This window comes from Cyclopterus lumpus, chromosome 9 (assembly GCF_009769545.1).
Source record: "Cyclopterus lumpus isolate fCycLum1 chromosome 9, fCycLum1.pri, whole genome shotgun sequence".
Lineage (NCBI taxonomy): Eukaryota > Metazoa > Chordata > Actinopteri > Perciformes > Cyclopteridae > Cyclopterus > Cyclopterus lumpus.
This window is the reverse complement of record NC_046974.1, coordinates 12,548,066-12,566,126: the sequence shown is the minus strand read 5'-3', so window position 1 is coordinate 12,566,126 and position 18,061 is coordinate 12,548,066. Positions and strand designations below refer to the sequence as shown.

General features: G+C 46.4%; 1 protein-coding gene across 1 annotated transcript in view; it reads right to left on the bottom strand.

The window, feature by feature from the left end:
• LOC117736495 (tetratricopeptide repeat protein 28-like) overlaps positions 1–18,061 on the bottom strand; it is a 155,748-nt gene that overhangs the window by 2,084 nt on the left and 135,603 nt on the right. The window contains 17 exon segments of the mRNA XM_034541868.1: positions 59–166; positions 278–407; positions 1,213–1,236; positions 1,910–1,986; positions 2,197–2,347; positions 2,349–2,429; positions 2,522–2,646; positions 2,747–2,994; positions 3,286–3,454; positions 3,539–3,830; positions 7,018–7,197; positions 7,315–7,459; positions 10,065–10,205; positions 12,158–12,317; positions 14,225–14,443; positions 14,547–14,676; positions 17,560–17,669. Coding sequence (XP_034397759.1) covers positions 59–166; positions 278–407; positions 1,213–1,236; positions 1,910–1,986; positions 2,197–2,347; positions 2,349–2,429; positions 2,522–2,646; positions 2,747–2,994; positions 3,286–3,454; positions 3,539–3,830; positions 7,018–7,197; positions 7,315–7,459; positions 10,065–10,205; positions 12,158–12,317; positions 14,225–14,443; positions 14,547–14,676; positions 17,560–17,669 — 2,490 coding nt within the window.

Below are 18,061 nucleotides of genomic sequence, written 5' to 3'. Positions count from 1 at the left end.
TGAACAAATAATAAGAACATAAGTGATACAATGAATATTAGCATATGAGTATATTTACCAAACAGTGCCAGCAGAGACTGGAGAGCAAAGTGCAAGGTGCGGCGGTTGGCTATCTTGCCTGTCTTCAGCACCACTTCTTCTTGGCCAACCTCGCATAAGTCAAATCCTGCACAAACACATAAGCGCAACAGTTGTAACGTGTAAAATTGCCAATCTGCAGTCCACAGGGAGACATGCATGATGGGTCTACAGTTTTTGTCGGTAACAGATGACTCACCAAGCGCAGCCAGAAATTCATGGCATCCTGGCAGCCTCCACAGCTGCACACTGATGGACACCTGAATGGGCAGGAGGGAGAAATCCTGCTCCTTCTCTCCTGTCTGGAGTTGCACGAGCACCTGGTGGAGCTGGAGAAGAAGCGAGGGAAGACAAACAGGGAAAATAGCTGAGCAGTGGTTAGAAATGAGTACACAAATAGAATTAACTGGTGAATTCTACTGAAGATTTGATTAATGGGTAAGCACAATCTGTGTGATCAAACAATTTATATTCTATCAAGATATAAATCACCCAATTACCAAGTTAAATAGTTCCATGCTCTTAAAGAATACTGTCTTTTCATCTATGTAAAATAATGGCCTTTATTACATGTTATTGTGGAACTACTGTAAACATATTTTCTGGAGTAAGTATGAATCTGTTTCTCCACATGTTTGAGTCCTAAAGGGTGTCAGCTTACCAGGGGTTTACAAGTGCCCTGAGATCACGCTTGTATTTTTTGTTTTGGGATTACTTGGCCTGGGACAGAGCCACCTTTGTCAACATGACGTAACTGTGCAGAAAGTAGAAACATGCCTCGCCTGCTCACTTCATTCTTCATAATTGTGGGAGGTTTGTTTTTACATCATAGCTTTATCCCTTATATCACCCGTAAGCATTCTTCTGACCTGTAATGAACCAGGGTTGTAAATCCTTTAATACTCAAAATCCCTAAGATCTGACTGGTAAGGAAAACATTATGGACATTGTCAATGATTGCCCGGCTACACTTTATGCATGCATATACTGAATGGCACGAAAACGACAAAACTGATTATCAAACTGCCATGCAGCTTCTATGCAAGAAGGTGTATTTTAGTTTAGCAGGACAGGAAAGAGAATGGCGCAAAAGGGTAGAATGGGATGGAGTGCAGGTAGTGAAGCCACACTTACCATTGCCACCATATTTTTAACAGCCTTCAGACAGCACGTTAGGGGCAGGGGAGAAAGAATAGGCTTTTAATTGCATGCATAACGGACATTCACAAAGCGTACAAGGGATCAGGTCAACAAGAAGAATAACAGCAACAAGTAACAGAGTTGTTTAATCATTTTATGCAATCAGCATACACAGATTAGGTTGAACATGTCCCATCTTTTGTGCTTTGAGACCAGAATTTGCAATATGAGGCAACGTAAACTAATCACCAACTAACTGGATAGACTTACACTGTAAGCATGTGATAACCACACGTTACACGTTAAGAGGGATAAAGGTGTAAGATTAATGCTCTGGTGTCACATGCTTGGGTGCAAGAGAACAGGACTCAGATTGTAGTTAAGACTTTGAACTTGCAGTACTGCTAGTTAGGCTTCCATGCTGCATTTCAATGCAGATTAAAGCTGCAGCTTGAGTTTCCAGTGTGTTAGCGTGTCTTCACGTAACTAAGTTACACAATGATTTACTGTATCCCTGATATTCTCGAGAACCACATGTAAAAGTGTCGGTGAAAGTGAGAGGGACTGTCTCAATAGCTTTTAACACAGAATTTTAGCAATGGTGTTTGTTGTTTGAGCCAAAGACCACTTTCTGTCTAGTGCATTAGATTTAAAAATCCAGTAGCATTTGCTCAGAGCTGCAGGGGCCTACCCGATTGATGAGCTGCTCTCCTGCCTCTGAAGCTGTGATGAGTTTGCACAAAGCCTGGAGAGCTGGCGGCGGCAGACCTGAGGGATGGGATCAAAGGAAAATCCTCATTAATTAAACACAAGGCACACTCTTTATATTCCAAACTAGAACTAAACAGATGATCCGTGGAGTGATATGCAATTTAACAAACACAGAGGCCAGAACGTTGTGGAAAATATTAAACATAATCATATAACACACATAATCACCCATTAAGTAAAACACTAGACAGATTCTTAGGTTCATACCCAGTAGTGATTGTAAAGTGGTGCTGCACTGCTGAAGTCTGTCTCCAGGATCAGCAGTGGGAAAGAAGACTGCAGAAGGCATACCGGTGCCCACAGAGTCCAGACGGAAGCCCACAGCTGTCAACAGGGCCTGCCAGCCAGGGACCCCCCCCCACCTTGTTCTCCACACTTTGCTGGGATGTATACATGGAGTTACGCTGGCCGTTCTGTATCCTCTGAAGAGACTTCTCCACCTGTAGGTGCGAGTGAAGTGCAGCATAAGTATTTTTGGTTGGGATATTTTGAATAGTAAGTTTGTCATTGTGTGTGAGTGTCCATGTCTCACCAGGTGGAGTAAAACTCTAAGAGCATCACGCGCTCGATCAGGATACTGTAGAATCTCTGCCAAAGCTTGGCCAATGAGGGAAGATGGGCTGTTAAGCTTCACATCATTGCCAATCAGCATGTATCCTGAACAGAAAACAATTCAATAAATAGAGTTACATTACAGGATCATCTCTTTGTATTATGTGAATGTGAAATCAACACAAAAGCGAATAACATCTCTAACCTGCCCAGTTGGAGGGGTGCGAGTACTGCTTGCTGCTCTGGACAGTCTTCATCGCATCTGCCAGTGCTGCGCTAGCCTTGGTTCCGTTGAGCAGTGCAGTGTAGAAGGCATGGATAAAAACTTTGGAGGCTGCGACAGGGACAGGCCACAAGGACACAAGAGCACACTGAGCACCAGCAGCCAGGAAGGCCCTGGTCAATCCCACAACACCATCTGCTGTCACTTTGCTGCTGGACTCCTGGTACGACCTGCAGCCAAAAAGACACACAAGCACATAATATAATTAGAAAGCACATCGTTTCAAGCCTTATTTGCTTGTATCATCTTTCTAGGCTATGCTATTCCATTCTCATCAGTAACATTACAATCTCTCTTTTAGTACTGAGCTGTACATAATGCCTTTCATCAAACCTCAATTCACATCTACAGTGGGACTAATTTAATCATAGGTTTGGACATAAAATCACATAATTACTGCCATATAACTTAACAAATGTAAATCAAAACGTGAGGACATAACCCTTCACCAGCCAACCTACCCTAGCACCACCAGCTTGATAGGCAACCTCAGGTCCAATATATCTGCAGCTGTGAGCAAGAACTCCTGCAAGGGCGGACTGTCACAGATGCTCTCCACGTCACTGCTGTCATCCTGCATGTGGAGAGACTCTGGGATGGTGTAGCCACTTCCAATGGAGCCCTTCGTGCCTCGACCACTATTGCCTCCCCTTCCCCCTGCACCTCTCCCAACTGTTCCAACTCCCACACCGGCACTGGCCCCACCGGGCACACTTTCAGGGTTTGGGGTGAGCACCAGAGCTGCCAATTTCCAGGAAATGTGGGTGGCAAAGTGGGCACACTCGGCCTGTGTAAGGGCACTCATCACCCTTTCCTTGGTGGCAGCAGAGCCGGCCAGTGGTTGACAGCCCAGCAACTCAGCCACCATTAGAGCCTCCTCCTCTGCAGAGGGCATGGGTCCCCACAGCCAGCGGTCCATCACAGGCGAGGGCAGTCTAGGGTTCCCCACCACTGCTGCCATTGAGACACCGCCACATGGAGCTGGTCCGGAGCGCCGGGGGTGAGCCTAGGAGCACAAAAAAAAGGTTACATTCTACCTTTTGCATCCATCCATCCATTATCACCCGCTTATCCGGGGTCGGGTCGCGGTGGCAGCAGGTTCAGCAGGCCGACCCAGGCTTCCCTCTCACCCGCAGCACTTTCCAGCTCATTCTGGGGGATCCCGAGGCGTTCCAAGGCCAGCCGGGAGATATAATCCCTCCAGCGTGTCCTCAGTCTTCCCCGGGGCCTCCTACCAGTTGGACGTGCCCGGAAAACCTCTAATGGGAGGCGTCCAGGAGGCATCCTAACTAGATGCCTGAACCACCTCAGCTGACTCCTTTCGACACGAAGGAGCAGCGACTCGACTCCAAGCTCCCCCCTGATGTCCGAGCTCCTTACCCTATCTCTAAGGCTGAGCCCGGCCACCCTACGGAGGAAGCTCATTTCGGCCGCTTGTATCCGAGATCTCGTTCTTTCGGTCACGACCCAGAGTTCGTGACCATAGGTGAGGGTTGGAACGTAGACCGACCAGTAAATGGAGAGTTTTGCCTTCCGGCTCAGCTCCCTCTTCACTAAGATGGACCGGTACAGCGCCTGTTTTACTGCTGCAGCCGCACCGATCCGCCTATCGATCTCCCGCTCCACCTTACCCTCGTGAACAAGACCCCGAGATACTTGAACTCCTTCGCTTGGGGTAGGCAGTTTGCCCCCACCTGGAGGGAGCAATCCGCCGATTTCCGGCAGAGCACCATGGCCTCAGATTTGGAGGTGCTAACTCTCATCCCTGCCGCTTCGCACTCGGCTGCAAAATGCCCCAGTGAATGCTGGAGGTCACGGTCCGAGGAGGCAAACAGGACCACATCATCCGCAAACAGCAGAGAGGCGATCCCGAGACTCCTGAACCGGATCCTCTCCGCCCCCTGGCTGCGCCTAGATATCCTGTCCATGAAGGTCACGAACAGGACCGGTGATAAAGGGCAGCCCTGGCGGAGGCCAACACCCACTGGGAACGTGTCTGACTTACTACCGAGGAGACGAACACAGCTCCTACTGCAGGCGTACAGAGACCGGATGGCCCGTGCCAACGGGTCCGGCACCCCATACTCCCGCAGCACCCCCCACAAAAAACCCAGAGGGACCCGGTCGAAAGCCTTCTCCAGGTCTACAAAGCACATGTAAACTGGTTGGGCAAACTCCCAGGACCCCTCCAGTAATCTTGCGAGGGTAAAGAGCTGGTCCACTGTTCCACGACCGGGACGGAATCCGCACTGTTCGTCCTGAATCTGAGGTTCGACAAGCGGTCGGAGCCTCCTCTCCAGCACCCTGGCATAAGCTTTTCCCGGGAGGCTGAGCAGTGTGATACCACGATAGTTCGAGCACACTCTCCGGTCCCCCTTCTTGAAGATGGGAACCACCACCCCGGTCTGCCAGTCCATGGGCACTGTTCCCGACCCACATGCGACACTGAAAAGGCGTGTCAACCAAGACAGCCCAACAATGTCCAGCGCTTTCAGCATCTCAGGGCGGATCTCATCCACCCCTGGCGCCTTGCCACCAAGGAGCTTTTTGACTACCTTAGCGACCTCTGCCAGGGATATGGGTGAATCCACCCCAAAGTCTTCCGGCGCTGCCCCCTCTCCGGGGGACATGTTGGCCGGGTTTAGGAGTTCCTCAAAGTGCTCTTTCCACCGCCCGACGATGTCCCAAGTCCGGGTCAGCAGTTCCCCCCCCCTGCTGAGAACAGCCTGGGGTAGACCCTGCTTTCCCTTCCTGAGCCGTCGGATGGTTTGCCAGAACTTCCTTGAGGCCAACCGAAAGTCCTTCTCCATGGCCTCCCCGAACTCCTCCCATGCCCGAGTTTTAGCCTCCGCGACCATCGTCGCTGCAGCCCTTTTGGCCCGCCAGTACCCGTCAGCTGCTTCAAGAGACCCCTGGGCCAGCCAGGCCCGAAAGGCCTCCTTCTTCAGTTTGACGGCTACCCTCACCCCTGGTGTCCACCACCGGGTTCTAGGGTTGCCGCCACGACAGGCACCGATGACCTTCCGGCCACAGCCCCGAGCAGCCGCGTCCACAATAGAGGCTTTGAACAAGGTCCACTCGGATTCCATGTCCCCAGCCTCCCTCGGGATTTGTGAGAAGTTCTTCCGGAGGTGGGAGTTGAAGACCTCCCGCACAGGATCCTCTGCCAGACGTTCCCAGTTCACCCTCACTACACGTTTGGGCTTGCCAGGTCTCTCTAGCCGAGTCCCCCGCCATCTGATCCAACTCACCACCAGGTGGTGATCAGTTGACAGCTCTGCTCCTCTCTTCACCCGAGTGTCCAAGACATACGGCCGCAGATCAGATGATACGATTACAAAGTCGATCATTGATCTCCGGCCTAAGGTGTTCTGGTACCAGGTACACTTATGAGCCACCTTATGTTCGAACATGGTGTTCGTTATGGACAAACTGTGGCTAGCACAGAAGTCCAACAACAAAACACCATTCGGGTTCAGATCGGGCAAGCCGTTCCTCCCAATCATGCCCCGCCAGGTTTCTCTGTCATTGCCCACGTGAGCGTTGAAGTCTCCCAGGAGAACTATGGAGTCGGCAGGCGGCGCCCTTTCCAGGACCCCTCCCACCGACTCCAAGAAGGCCGGATACTCCGAAATGCTGTTTGGTGCATAAGCACAAACAACAGTCAGAGCCTTACTCCCCGCAACCCGTAGGCGCAGGGAGGCGACCCTCTCGTTCCCCCGGGAAAACTCCAACACAGCGGCGCTCAGCCGGGGGCTCGTGAGTATCCCCACTCCCGCCCGGCGCCTCTCACCCTGGGCAACTCCAGAAAAGGACAAAGTCCAACCCTTCTCCAGGAGCTTGGTTCCAGAGCCCATGCTGTGCGTGGAGGTGAACCCAACTATATCTAGCTGGTACCGCTCCACCTCCTGCACCAGCTCCGGCTCTTTCCCCGCTAGTGAGGTGACGTTCCACGTCCCTAGAGCTAGTCCATGCTGCCGGCGATCGGCCCGCCCAGGTCTCCCGCCTGGCCCGCCGCCCGGTCTACATAGCACCCGACCCCGATAATTCTCCCTGCGGGTGGTGGGTCCACAGGGCTACCTTTTGCAATCTAAAAAAATTTGAATTCGTGGCCAAGTCATCATCGGTTTTATATAAGCGTTTCAAATGAAAGCATTGCATTATTATTCAATCATCTAAAAGAGAAGGTCAACCTTTGCACTGGATCCAAGGCCATGGATGGAGGGAACAGCAATGAGGCTGAAGCGCTCATACAGGTATTCATTAGAAGAGCTTCCTTTTAGCAAGGCGAAGGGAATGAGGTACAGTTCTCCCTCCAGCACCATCACCAGTTGTCTGTGTCTGCCAACTGGCCCACTCGAGTGCATCAAGCCCTGTCAAACAAAAGGATTAGCATGAAAATACTCAGAATTGCATTTTCTCTTATACTAGTCTCTCTACCATACAACTACATCAATAGGTAGGCAATGAACTATAGAATCATCACTCACCCCCTCCATAGGTGCAATGAGCAAATCATAAAGTGCCCGAAGTGGAGGCTTTCCGAGGTTGCTGGAGCGGCGAGGCAGGGAAGAGTTACCATCTTTGGCAGGTGACATGGTGTTACTAAACAGGCTTGTCATACTCTGGCAACTCCTGCACAAACACAATACAAAGTAATGCTGTTTTAATTAAGGACCTCATACTTTTATGCTGCAGACCCAAGGCAGCTTTAGGCAGTTTGCCACATCATGCATTTAGAGTAAGCTCGAGTAAGTGCACATTTAGTCCTAAAAACTAAAACAGCTTCTGTAGTGTTTAGGTCAACAGAAGGTTTGTAATTGAAAATGCTGTGTGATATTTTGAATATATAATGTTTGATAAGACTATAACATTTAAAAATCTATGTAAAGGCTTTGCATGTAGACAGGGGTTTCATGTATCAAGTCCTTTCACACCTAACCATCCTGCTGCAGTCATTGCGCTTTGCTTATGAGTTGGAAACGTGGCTGACGAGCTCCATGTCCAACTTGCTGCATATTGTTACATCAGATACGACGCAGGAAAGACGCAAACTCAGCCAACTGTGAGTTTGAGTGGTTGCACTACAAAGCTGCAGCAGAAGAGAGTGATCCAATATTCTCTATGACAGAGACCCATCTTTCTTTTTCTAACATGCTCACTGTCAGATCTAAATCTGAGAGAGTACAATGCAGATGAAGGGAGGCCATACTGGATCCCTCTGTGAACACAAACATATATTATTTCTCGTAATGTGAAGCAATACTTTATTATATCCTATTGAGGATATAATGTCAATATGAAAAGCTCCACTAGATGGCAGTATTGTACTGTGCTTACAGAAGCACTGACAGAAATACGAAGTAGCAATCAGTTTGCCAGAATCCCCAGTGGAGGAGGCGGAGAGCAGGGCTCATCTCATCTTTACTCTACATACAATCAAAACTCAAGAGTGTCCAGTTGATGTAAAATGAGATGATGAGTGTCTTCAATGCACTGCCAATGAGTATTTTGCAGTACTAACAGAAGTAAGGTAACAGCCCTGTATGTTTGAGGGATGTCAGCTGTTTGACGGGGGTGGCAGCACCCTCCTCAGTCAGAGACACACAACATACTGAGAACTGTGCTAATGGTGGCCGTGGGGTTAAAAGCCGTCGGTGCTGTAGGCACACTGGGCTGAGCTTTATGGCCACACTTGTCACTACTCTCCATCTGTTCCACCAGCCACAATTTCCTCCAGGCCCCAGCCAACAGACATCTATCCTGCCCTTCTGGTAGCCCCTGGCCACTGGCTTCCCTCCAGCCTCCCAACACTCTGTCTCTCTCCCATGCCTTGGCATGAGCCTCCACGGGAAAGCAAACAATCGTTTGTTAACCTGACAGGAAGAATGAGAGAGGAGGCAAGGGATAAGCCAAGAGAAGGTGAGTTTCAAGAGGAAAACAACGTAACGAAAAGACCAAGAGAGGCGAGGATCGCATTCAGTGGTGGCCTATTTTGGGCTACAAAGGTGGACAAGTTAGCCTCTATTACACAAACATTAAGCTTTTTATACTGAAATAATTTCGGAATTATTGCAAGTGGCCACTTGACTCTTTTGATGCAGACATCCTGTTTAATCAGTGACAACTTCATCAAGATCTTCAAACAATCTCTTTCTGCTATCCATGTGCATAAAAACATATTAAATTAGACACTAAGGGAATTAAACACAAGGATACTTTTATTATCACCTTCCCATAGTAATAATTCCAAGCTCCCTGGTAGAGATTAGATCTCTGTGTTAAAGTAGGCCAATCAATGATAATACCATGAAGATATCACATCAAGAAGCACTGATCTTTTAATATGAATATGTTGTTCTTGTATTTTAATTAGAGTTGATTACATTGTTCTCCTTTCTCTTAAGAGTAATTGTGGAAATACTGATATACTTACCAGTAATACTTACCAGTAATAGCCTAAATCTTAACATCAGGGAAAATTCACAGGGGAAATGAAGTCAAAAAGAGCCCTTGAAAAGCACATATATGGACAATATCTGACATCAAACCCCAGGATAGATGACTTGAAATGACAATGAGGTTTTCTTAATTTTCTCTTGCTTTAATATTGTGATAGACGATAGGCTCCGAAGGATGAGGAGCTTTAGAATTCAGAATTTTTGAGGGCCAAAAGAATGAGCGAATTATTACCGGCAGCCCATTAAAGGGGCTTAATGAGCACAGAGACTCAATTAAAGCTGGAATTACCCTCTCATCAAAGAGCAGCTCAACTGTGGACGAGGACAGTGAAATATGACCAGACACACACATATATGGGCACACTCTATTGATATACATAACCAATCAGCACAAAGTAAATGAATACTTTGCTGCATATCGTTAAATATTACTCTCAACGACCCACGTCGTGTCTAGAACGCACGCACGCACGCACGCACGCACGCACGCACGCACGCACGCACGCACGCACGCACGCATCGGAGTAGGCAGATGATAAAGGCTTTAGCAGCTCGGCTCTACTCTACTAGTCTATTTAATAAGGAGGATTCACATGCTGCCTGTGTGCTGGCTAAACAATGGAGAAAAGACTCCTTTCACAGATGAGCCACAATACCCATGAATCTCCTTATCCAGGCAGAGTTTTGGTGGAAAAGTGGGTCTAAGTAGCGCTTGTTGATTAAGACTGTCTCACAGTAGGAGAGGAGGAAGGTCCAGGTTATTTGTAAAAATCTCCTACCTGTTGAACAGGTTGTTTCTGGACACCATGCGAAGGAAGCCGGTTGGATCAGTGACGGAGTTAAGCTTGTTGTTGAGCTCCTCAAATTGTTGGTCCAACAAATCTCCTGCCTCACTCTCTGTCTCGCTGCTCGAACATCCTCTGAAAGAAAGAGAGAGAGAGAGAGATCGCGATGGAGTGAGAGACATATACAGCTGCTGAAATGTTGGCAGGAAAGGGCACTTCAGCAAAGTAGACAATACCCAGACTTACATTGTTTCTCAGCGGATAAGTCAACTACGCACACTCCTGATTTGCCAGAAACACAAATTGTTCATCCCACACACACTTGGCCTAATTCCCCAGGCTTGGTCCAACACCCTGACGGTAAGCAGAGTTAAATCCTTTTATTATAATACTGGTGATGCTGATCCAGTCAGTGGGGAGTCACCCACCATCCCCACACCACAATCACTATCTCTGCAACACTTTCCCCTCCATCTCACCCTTCATGCCTGAACCTCTCCTCTGATGCACCTACATCATGTAACTCCCATGTCAGCTTCTTGTTCTTATGGTAGCTGAGAGTGAACTTGCACCATGGGATGTCTCATCATCTTGTGCTCCCACTACCACCACCACGTTTTGAAATCCTTGCAGCATGTGTCTCATTTGAGATTCTTTCACCCGGGGTGTACATACCGAAAGACCTTTGTGGACTGAAGAAATGTTGGATGCAGAATACAAATGCAGTTTTGAAAGATGATAGTACAAAAGTATCCATTTGTTAAAACATATATGTCTGCTGTTATAAGGGCTGCATCCTTCCTTCCTCTCTATATTATCCTTTAGTTCAAATGCATATGCTCTCCCCCATTCTTCTCCATCCCCTTCATGTTCTCTTTCCACTCATTTCAGAGGTTTTTTTCCCACTCTGGAGAATAAATGGGCCGGTAAGTGGTGCCATATTGTGCCCATCCAGGCGCAGTGGTGTGTGTGCAGCTTCCCATTGGGGTAGTAAATGAGCTGGTAATAGGGCAGGAGGGCCAGGCTGCTGGGGTGGCGGAGGCTGGCACTGGGCAGACCAGCTGGCCTCTATGGATCAAACACCAACTAGAGAACGAAGCCACAGTCAAATGTGGTGTAGACACACTGATGTCAATGGGTGACCAGTCCCTCTGGCTGCAGTCCCTGTTGCCTGTTATGGTCTTCAACCACCAGGTTTTGCTTCTTTGAATTTTACTACATCGATTTCATCACTGCATCTTAACTGTGTTCTCATTCTTCCTTAGATTCTCAGGAAACCCCATTCTCTATTCCTTTCATTGCCAGGTTTGATATCTGTTTGGTAGGTTAAATAGTCTGGCCATAGAGCCATTATTCCATCTCATTTATCCCCACTGGAGAGAGATCGGAGTACTTTAGGAAGGCCGTGGAGGCCTGTCATCACAGGGTGCAATGTAGCAGAATAACACTGTTTTACACACACACACACACACACACACACACACACACACACACACACACACACACACACACACACACACACACACACACACACACACACACACACACACACACACACACACACACACACACACACACACACACACACACACACACACACACACACACACACACACACACACACACACACACACCTTCTGAATGATAAAATATACCTTCATCAGCTATCGCTACAAATTAAAGTGTTCATCTTTGTTATTTGTTTTGGCTACACTTTTGATTAAATACTTTTTTTTACACTTGCTTTTGATGACTGGTTAACAAGCACTTTCCAAAGAACACTTGTAAATCAAACAATGTGATCTGTACTACCTCCTTAATTCTTTTGTCAACAAAGTGTATGTGTGTGTGTTTTCTTCGTTGTGCGCTGAGCCATAATTGCTACCCCTGCTCAGGAAAACAACAACAAAGAACAGGTTGGGTACAGATTTATGGGCTACTGAGTTATTTAAATCAGCGATAGCAGCAAATTTGAATTTTTTTATTTAGATTAGATATCAGTAACAGTGTTGTGCAAACAGTCTAGCAATTACTCCTAAATGAGTATGTTATGATCTGGATAATGAGCTAACAAACTGACAGATTACCTGCTGTAATAAGACTCTACTCCCAGAGCCTCACGGGCACTGGCAATGTGCTGCTCCAATGAAGAGCCGCTGACCACCCCACTGACGCTTCCCTCCTGGAAATCTGAACCTCCTTCTGACATGCCCTCGCCTAGGTACACCTCATGAAACTTCAGGATGCCTGTTGAGAAAGGAGAGAGGGCAAACATGAATGGCTGCTTTTAGTTTTTCACAAAGTGAAAAGTAAAAAAAAAAAAAAATGGAAACAAATTAAACGCCTCTTTTATTTACTTATACGTGTGCATTACTTGCTCATGACAGGAGGGAATATTGGATGGTTTCAACTGAAAGCTGTGAGTGAGGCCACGTGCAGTAGTGCATCTGTTGAGCAAAATAAATAAAACAAATAGTGTTCAATAAAAGATAGGAGTAGGCTGCCTGTGCCATCTGCCGCCCGCCATGAGAGCTCAGCGGAGTTTCAAGCATCAGAATGAGGCGGGGAAGAGCACACTGGGAGCTGTGAGGAGTTTGTGGATAAGTGGATGTGCCTGCATGCATATTTTGTATTAAATGCATCAAATGCATTGAATAGACAGTATATGTGATTTAGGTCTATAAAATGTGACAGCATGTTCTCTACTGGAGTAATTAGAACCATAGTAGCCCTTTGTATTGACTGCAGACTCTTTAGAGGAGGCCATGTTTGTGTGCCAGCTGGATGCCGGGCAATGCCAGGAAGTGACAGACAGGCGATTAGTGAGAAAGTGGTTCCCTCTTAGCCTCGGGTAATATTCAACACTTTGAAGATCTTCACTGGTCCCTGTAGTGTTCCTCTCCTCCGTATGACTAGTGCTGGGGGTCAAGTTCACCTGGGAGCTGGATTTCATAAAATGTTCAGGCTGGTGGCATGGGACATGGGTCATGACTCATTTACGCTCTTTACAGCAGAGAGCGGATGAGAGCCAACGGACAGCTAACAGTGTGGCAGCTAGAGGAGTTGTGTGACATGCACCTTAGTTCACCTGCAGCTTTGCCTATTCTCTTTGAAACCTGAATTTCACAAGTCATATATACAAGCTGCATCTTAATCCTGCTGCCTGTGTGTCAACAAAAGAGGTAGAAATTGAGAAGTATAAAGAAGTGCAAAAGCACAGCAACACCACAAGAAAATCTGAATAAAAGCAGAGAAAGAAACAACAACAAAAGGAGACAGAATGAAAAGAGACAGATACATTATGTTTGTCTTGGTGCAACAAAGAATTGCTTTCCTGTTTGCATGTGCGAAGATGTTGCTGATGTTGTTTGGCTGTGTCGTTTTTAATAAGCATGGTTCATTGGCAGATGCCTTCTGGGGTGAGAAGCAAAGCAGGGGGCACATCCTAACACCAAGTGGCAGGTGGCACTGCTGCTTGGTGTTAAAGCTGGCCTTCTTACTCCTGCAGCTGAAAACAAGCTACAGCCTCAAGGCTTTTTTTTCCACTTTGATTAGAACAAGCAAGTGTGTGCGTTTATTTTTGTGTACATGTTTTCACCTGGATAGCTGTTATAGCTTTAAACTATGTACAAGAAAGCTGCTTCAATACAGACAGACGAGATCTGAGCTTTTTATGTCCATATGTTTACAGTATGTTACAATTTGTTAGTATATTGGTCCATCCTTAAAATTAGATGTCATGTGATTGCTTTAGCATCCATCAAATAACTGTTGTGTGTGTGTGTGTGTGTGTGTATATATATATATATATATATAAAAAAATGTTATTATTATATATACAGGCATCTATGAATGTATTACAAGAGTAGATGCTAGGTACAATACAGAAACAACTTTGGAGGTGAAATACTAACAAAATTGTAAGTGTAAAGTTGTCAGTCACAGTGTCACCAAATGGCCAACTGGCACAATTTATTTTACCCAAGTAAAAGGGGGAAATTTGAAACCTAATCACTAAATGCGAGTTTATATGGTGCTTGACATCAGAGAAAATAACAGAAAACAATAACAAGAAGACATGATAGTATTTCAACAGCCCGATAAAAATCAATTTGCAATGAGAGCAGTCGCCCAAGCAGAAAGTCAGTCCTTACCTGCTCCTGGAGCCAGCAGCCAGCTGTACAGGTAGCCAGCAGCCATGGAGAAATAAAGCACCAAGGCTCTCTGGCTGTTGACCGTGTCCAAGATGTGCTCCACTGTTACTGGGGTGTAGGGATCTGAGTCCTGCTGGCCTGTCTGCCGCTCTACCAAGAGGTCAGCAAAGGCTCGCGTACGACCCCGCTCTGCCACTGCCAGAGCTTCATCATGGTGGCCTGTGTGTATTCGGAGTTCAATGATGATTAATAAGTACATGCTAATACCTAAACTTCCAACAAATTGAAGTAGTGAGGCTATTAGAAATGTCTACGGGCATACCTAGGCTGACAAGGACCCTTTGGAGTGCCTGGTAGCAGGAGGTTTGCAGATCAAACAAGGAGAGTTTATAGTCTGTGCTGTGCTGGGCTTCATGGCGGATGGTCTCAAACAGTGCAGAAGCCCGGTAGAGCTGAGGATGAACAACAACAAGGGGTTTTCAAATAGTCTTGGCTTGTTTCCTTAAAAAGTGTAACACTATTAATACTCTTTATGTCTGACTATTGAAGGGAACATCACTGTCTGTTTTATAGGTTTGATTCCTAATGTGTTGACCCATGCTATACTTTAAGCAGTCATGCTACACTAAGACACTATGGATAAAAATGTCCAACAAATAATCTGCTACTAGGCATGTTTGATTAGAAGAGAAGATTGATTGGTGAGAGAATAATTGTTGCCGCTAGATGGCACCATCCGACCTCAACTGGTCACCACTAATGAGACCTTCTCTAAACTAAAGACAGTACTGTAATGTAGCTTGATAAATCACCATTCAACACAAGTACACCTCTCTTCAGCTCTTATTCGTCTGGACATGAGAGAGGGCAATGAGAAGCTAAACCATTACCGGGGTATCTTGGACAGACAGCGTCCAAGGAAAAGCATTCTTTGTGAGCTCAGAAGGCCCGTCTGTTATTAGACCTTTCCATCCAGTGCCAGACATTGGATGGAGAGACAGAGAGAGACAATGAAGAGGTGGGGCGACAGCAGTGTTGCAAAATGCCCAATTGGAGCTAGCCAGGAGTGCTGATTCATGGGAGCCTTCATTGATTTCCTATTTCTGCACCTATGGCAGCCCTGTAGGGTGACTGGGACTGCTATAGAGCCACTCTCTGGGAGTCCTGGGCCAGCAGAGAGGGTAAAGCACTCGCCACACACTGCTTGACCACAGTTCATACAAGACAAAGAGCTGCAGCGAAGAAAAGGTTGTTTGTGTGATGAAATGGATTCTATCAGGGTCGGGTAAGAGAAAGAAAGAGAGAAAACGTGTGTGATTCTTGTGCGCACACACATATGCATACAAGGTAGCTCGTCTGGCATATCCCAAGGTCATGCAGGAAAAGTGTGTCAGAGGGAGTGGATGGGGAGAGTAGAGATCAGCATTGAATCTGTGCGCCCTGCTGCATTAGTGCTAGTAGACTGAGCTGCTAGTCTCAGGCTGATTTTGATGATAGGTCTGTGGACGGATTGCTGCAGTGCTAGTTTATTCTGTAAGGCTTGCAGACATCCCTTTAAGAGTTAAACTAATTTCTCACAGCTCCTTTCCTCTGGCCTGACCCCTCCTGGCACAGATGAAAGGGAAACAATCCCAAATGTGCTGCGTCTGCAGTGACTTGCCTTGGCTGTGGTATAGGTCAAATCTGCTACATTCTTCAGCTGCATATGCATTCATATCACTTGTATGTTTTACCGTCACTGACACTAACATGGCTTTTAGCGGACATGTTAAGTGAATGTCAATGTCACACTGCATCGGTAACACCAATGGAGCTTAATACAGACGTGCCGCTAAAGAGCTTTGTAAAAACAACCTCCCTGGTAAACTCTCATTCTGTCTGACAGATTATCTAAACGTTTTTTAAAAAATCTACAAAAGGCCACTGATATTTAACTAAACTATTTATTAATCAATTTCTCCATAGATATGAATGTGAGCATTTATCAGAGGGAGCATGTGCTGTTGAAACATCTGATTAGAATCAGAACAAGTCAATCAGCGAGTCAAGGTGAACACCGAGATCACAGCCATGTTGTTGAACGACAATTGGGTTTAAATATATAGAGAATGAGGAACATGAGGTCAAGTACTCTCATTCATCAGCAATGGATGCTTTATGAATTTCAAGACAATCCTCCACAAATGAGGTTTGAAGTGGGTCAGGGTATTTACCAAGGTCATGTGTAGCAACAGGCTGGCTCATGAATAACCATTTGAAGTGTACTCTGAGGACAACAGTTTTCTTTCGCACCACGAATTCACCCCGGGGGCTACAAGCTGACATGGGGGGGGGGGGAACATGTGAGCGTTGCTGCGGTATATGTGGGCAAAGCACTGGATCTCTGTATGTTGCAACAAAGACAACACAATGTTAATATGCACTATTAAGGTCTTAAGGTCAAGCATTAAACTGGATAGGAAAGATGCAGTGGAAAATATGTTGCATTGGCTTGGGAGAATAATATTCAGCTTTAATTGAACATAAATTCCTCAACATGACTCATGAGCCTCTGCTCTAGTTACCACCTTGGTCCAGTCTTTCTTTTCCAACTCTTGTTGCAGATAATTGCAAACAGACAAAGTTACGTTTTGACTGAAAAAGAAAGCTATCTGGGTCACATAGATGTACGTAGTCTGCGTGTATCAAAACAGAAATGTTTTGGACTAGATTTTCAAAATGAAAGCAGCTGAATGACATCCCTACAGACACACATGACAGACACTGCTGTTGGCTGACTGTTCACAGGCTTATATGTGGATACACAAGGTAAGAAAAAAAAAATCAAATCTTGAGCTGGGGTGTATGGATAGACTGTAAAGAGAGAAGTTAAGGGGATATTCCATGCTTGCCAGATGGGCAGTGGGCTGAAGAGGAGTGAGTGTGTATCTGATGTGGAGGTTTTGGACTCCTGAGACCATGCGCATACATACAAAAAAAATCTTCAGTCATGTGTCGCCTGTCTGCTCAGATGACAGCATTTAACAGCTCAACTCAGGCCCCGACATATTGCCAGCAGGGAGGTGTTCAAGCTGCATAGCCACCCCTTCTTTTTCTTCTTTCCTTTCTTGTTCTTCCTCCTCTGGGCTCTTTCTTTCACCATAAGGGCATTAGTGAAAATGTATATTCCACCAGGTCTTTGGACATTTACTTCCCTCTTTCATTTGTATTATTTCCCGACCAACAGATGTGTGCATATTAAAGGTCAGTTTTATCTACAAGAGATGCCGGATTTTCTGGAAGGAGGCCAGATGGAGGAGAGGAGAGGAGAGGAGAGGAGGAAGGAGATGCTTTACCTGATGTTGAGCCTCCTCCAGATTCCCACTGGCCCACAGAGAGAGCCCAAGACGATGCCGGATCTTTGCCTCGTCCTCACGCCGAGCCAGCTGCTCTGCAAGCCGCAGGCCTGTCAGAAGGGGAGGAAACGGGAGCAGATGAGAGAGAGGAGAGTAAACATTATTCAAAGCAGGCAGACTTTTAGGTATCTTTCAGAGTAACAGATGTAAGCATAGCGTGGTGCTGATGTTCTGATAGCAAACAGGTTTGTATATTTGGCCTCAGTTGTAAGATAATGCTCACATACACATCCTCTGCCATAGAGGAAAGCCGCTAGAGAACTAATCGCACCGCATAGTAATCAATGCTAAGCATTGACTGGCTGAGCAAACACGCGTTTAATGCTTGCATAAAAGAAGCCACACAATATCAATAAGACGTCTTCAAATATTTGCAAACACATTGATGAGCTAATAATAGACTATGTGCAAACTTAGAGAGCAAAGACTATTTAACTGTGAT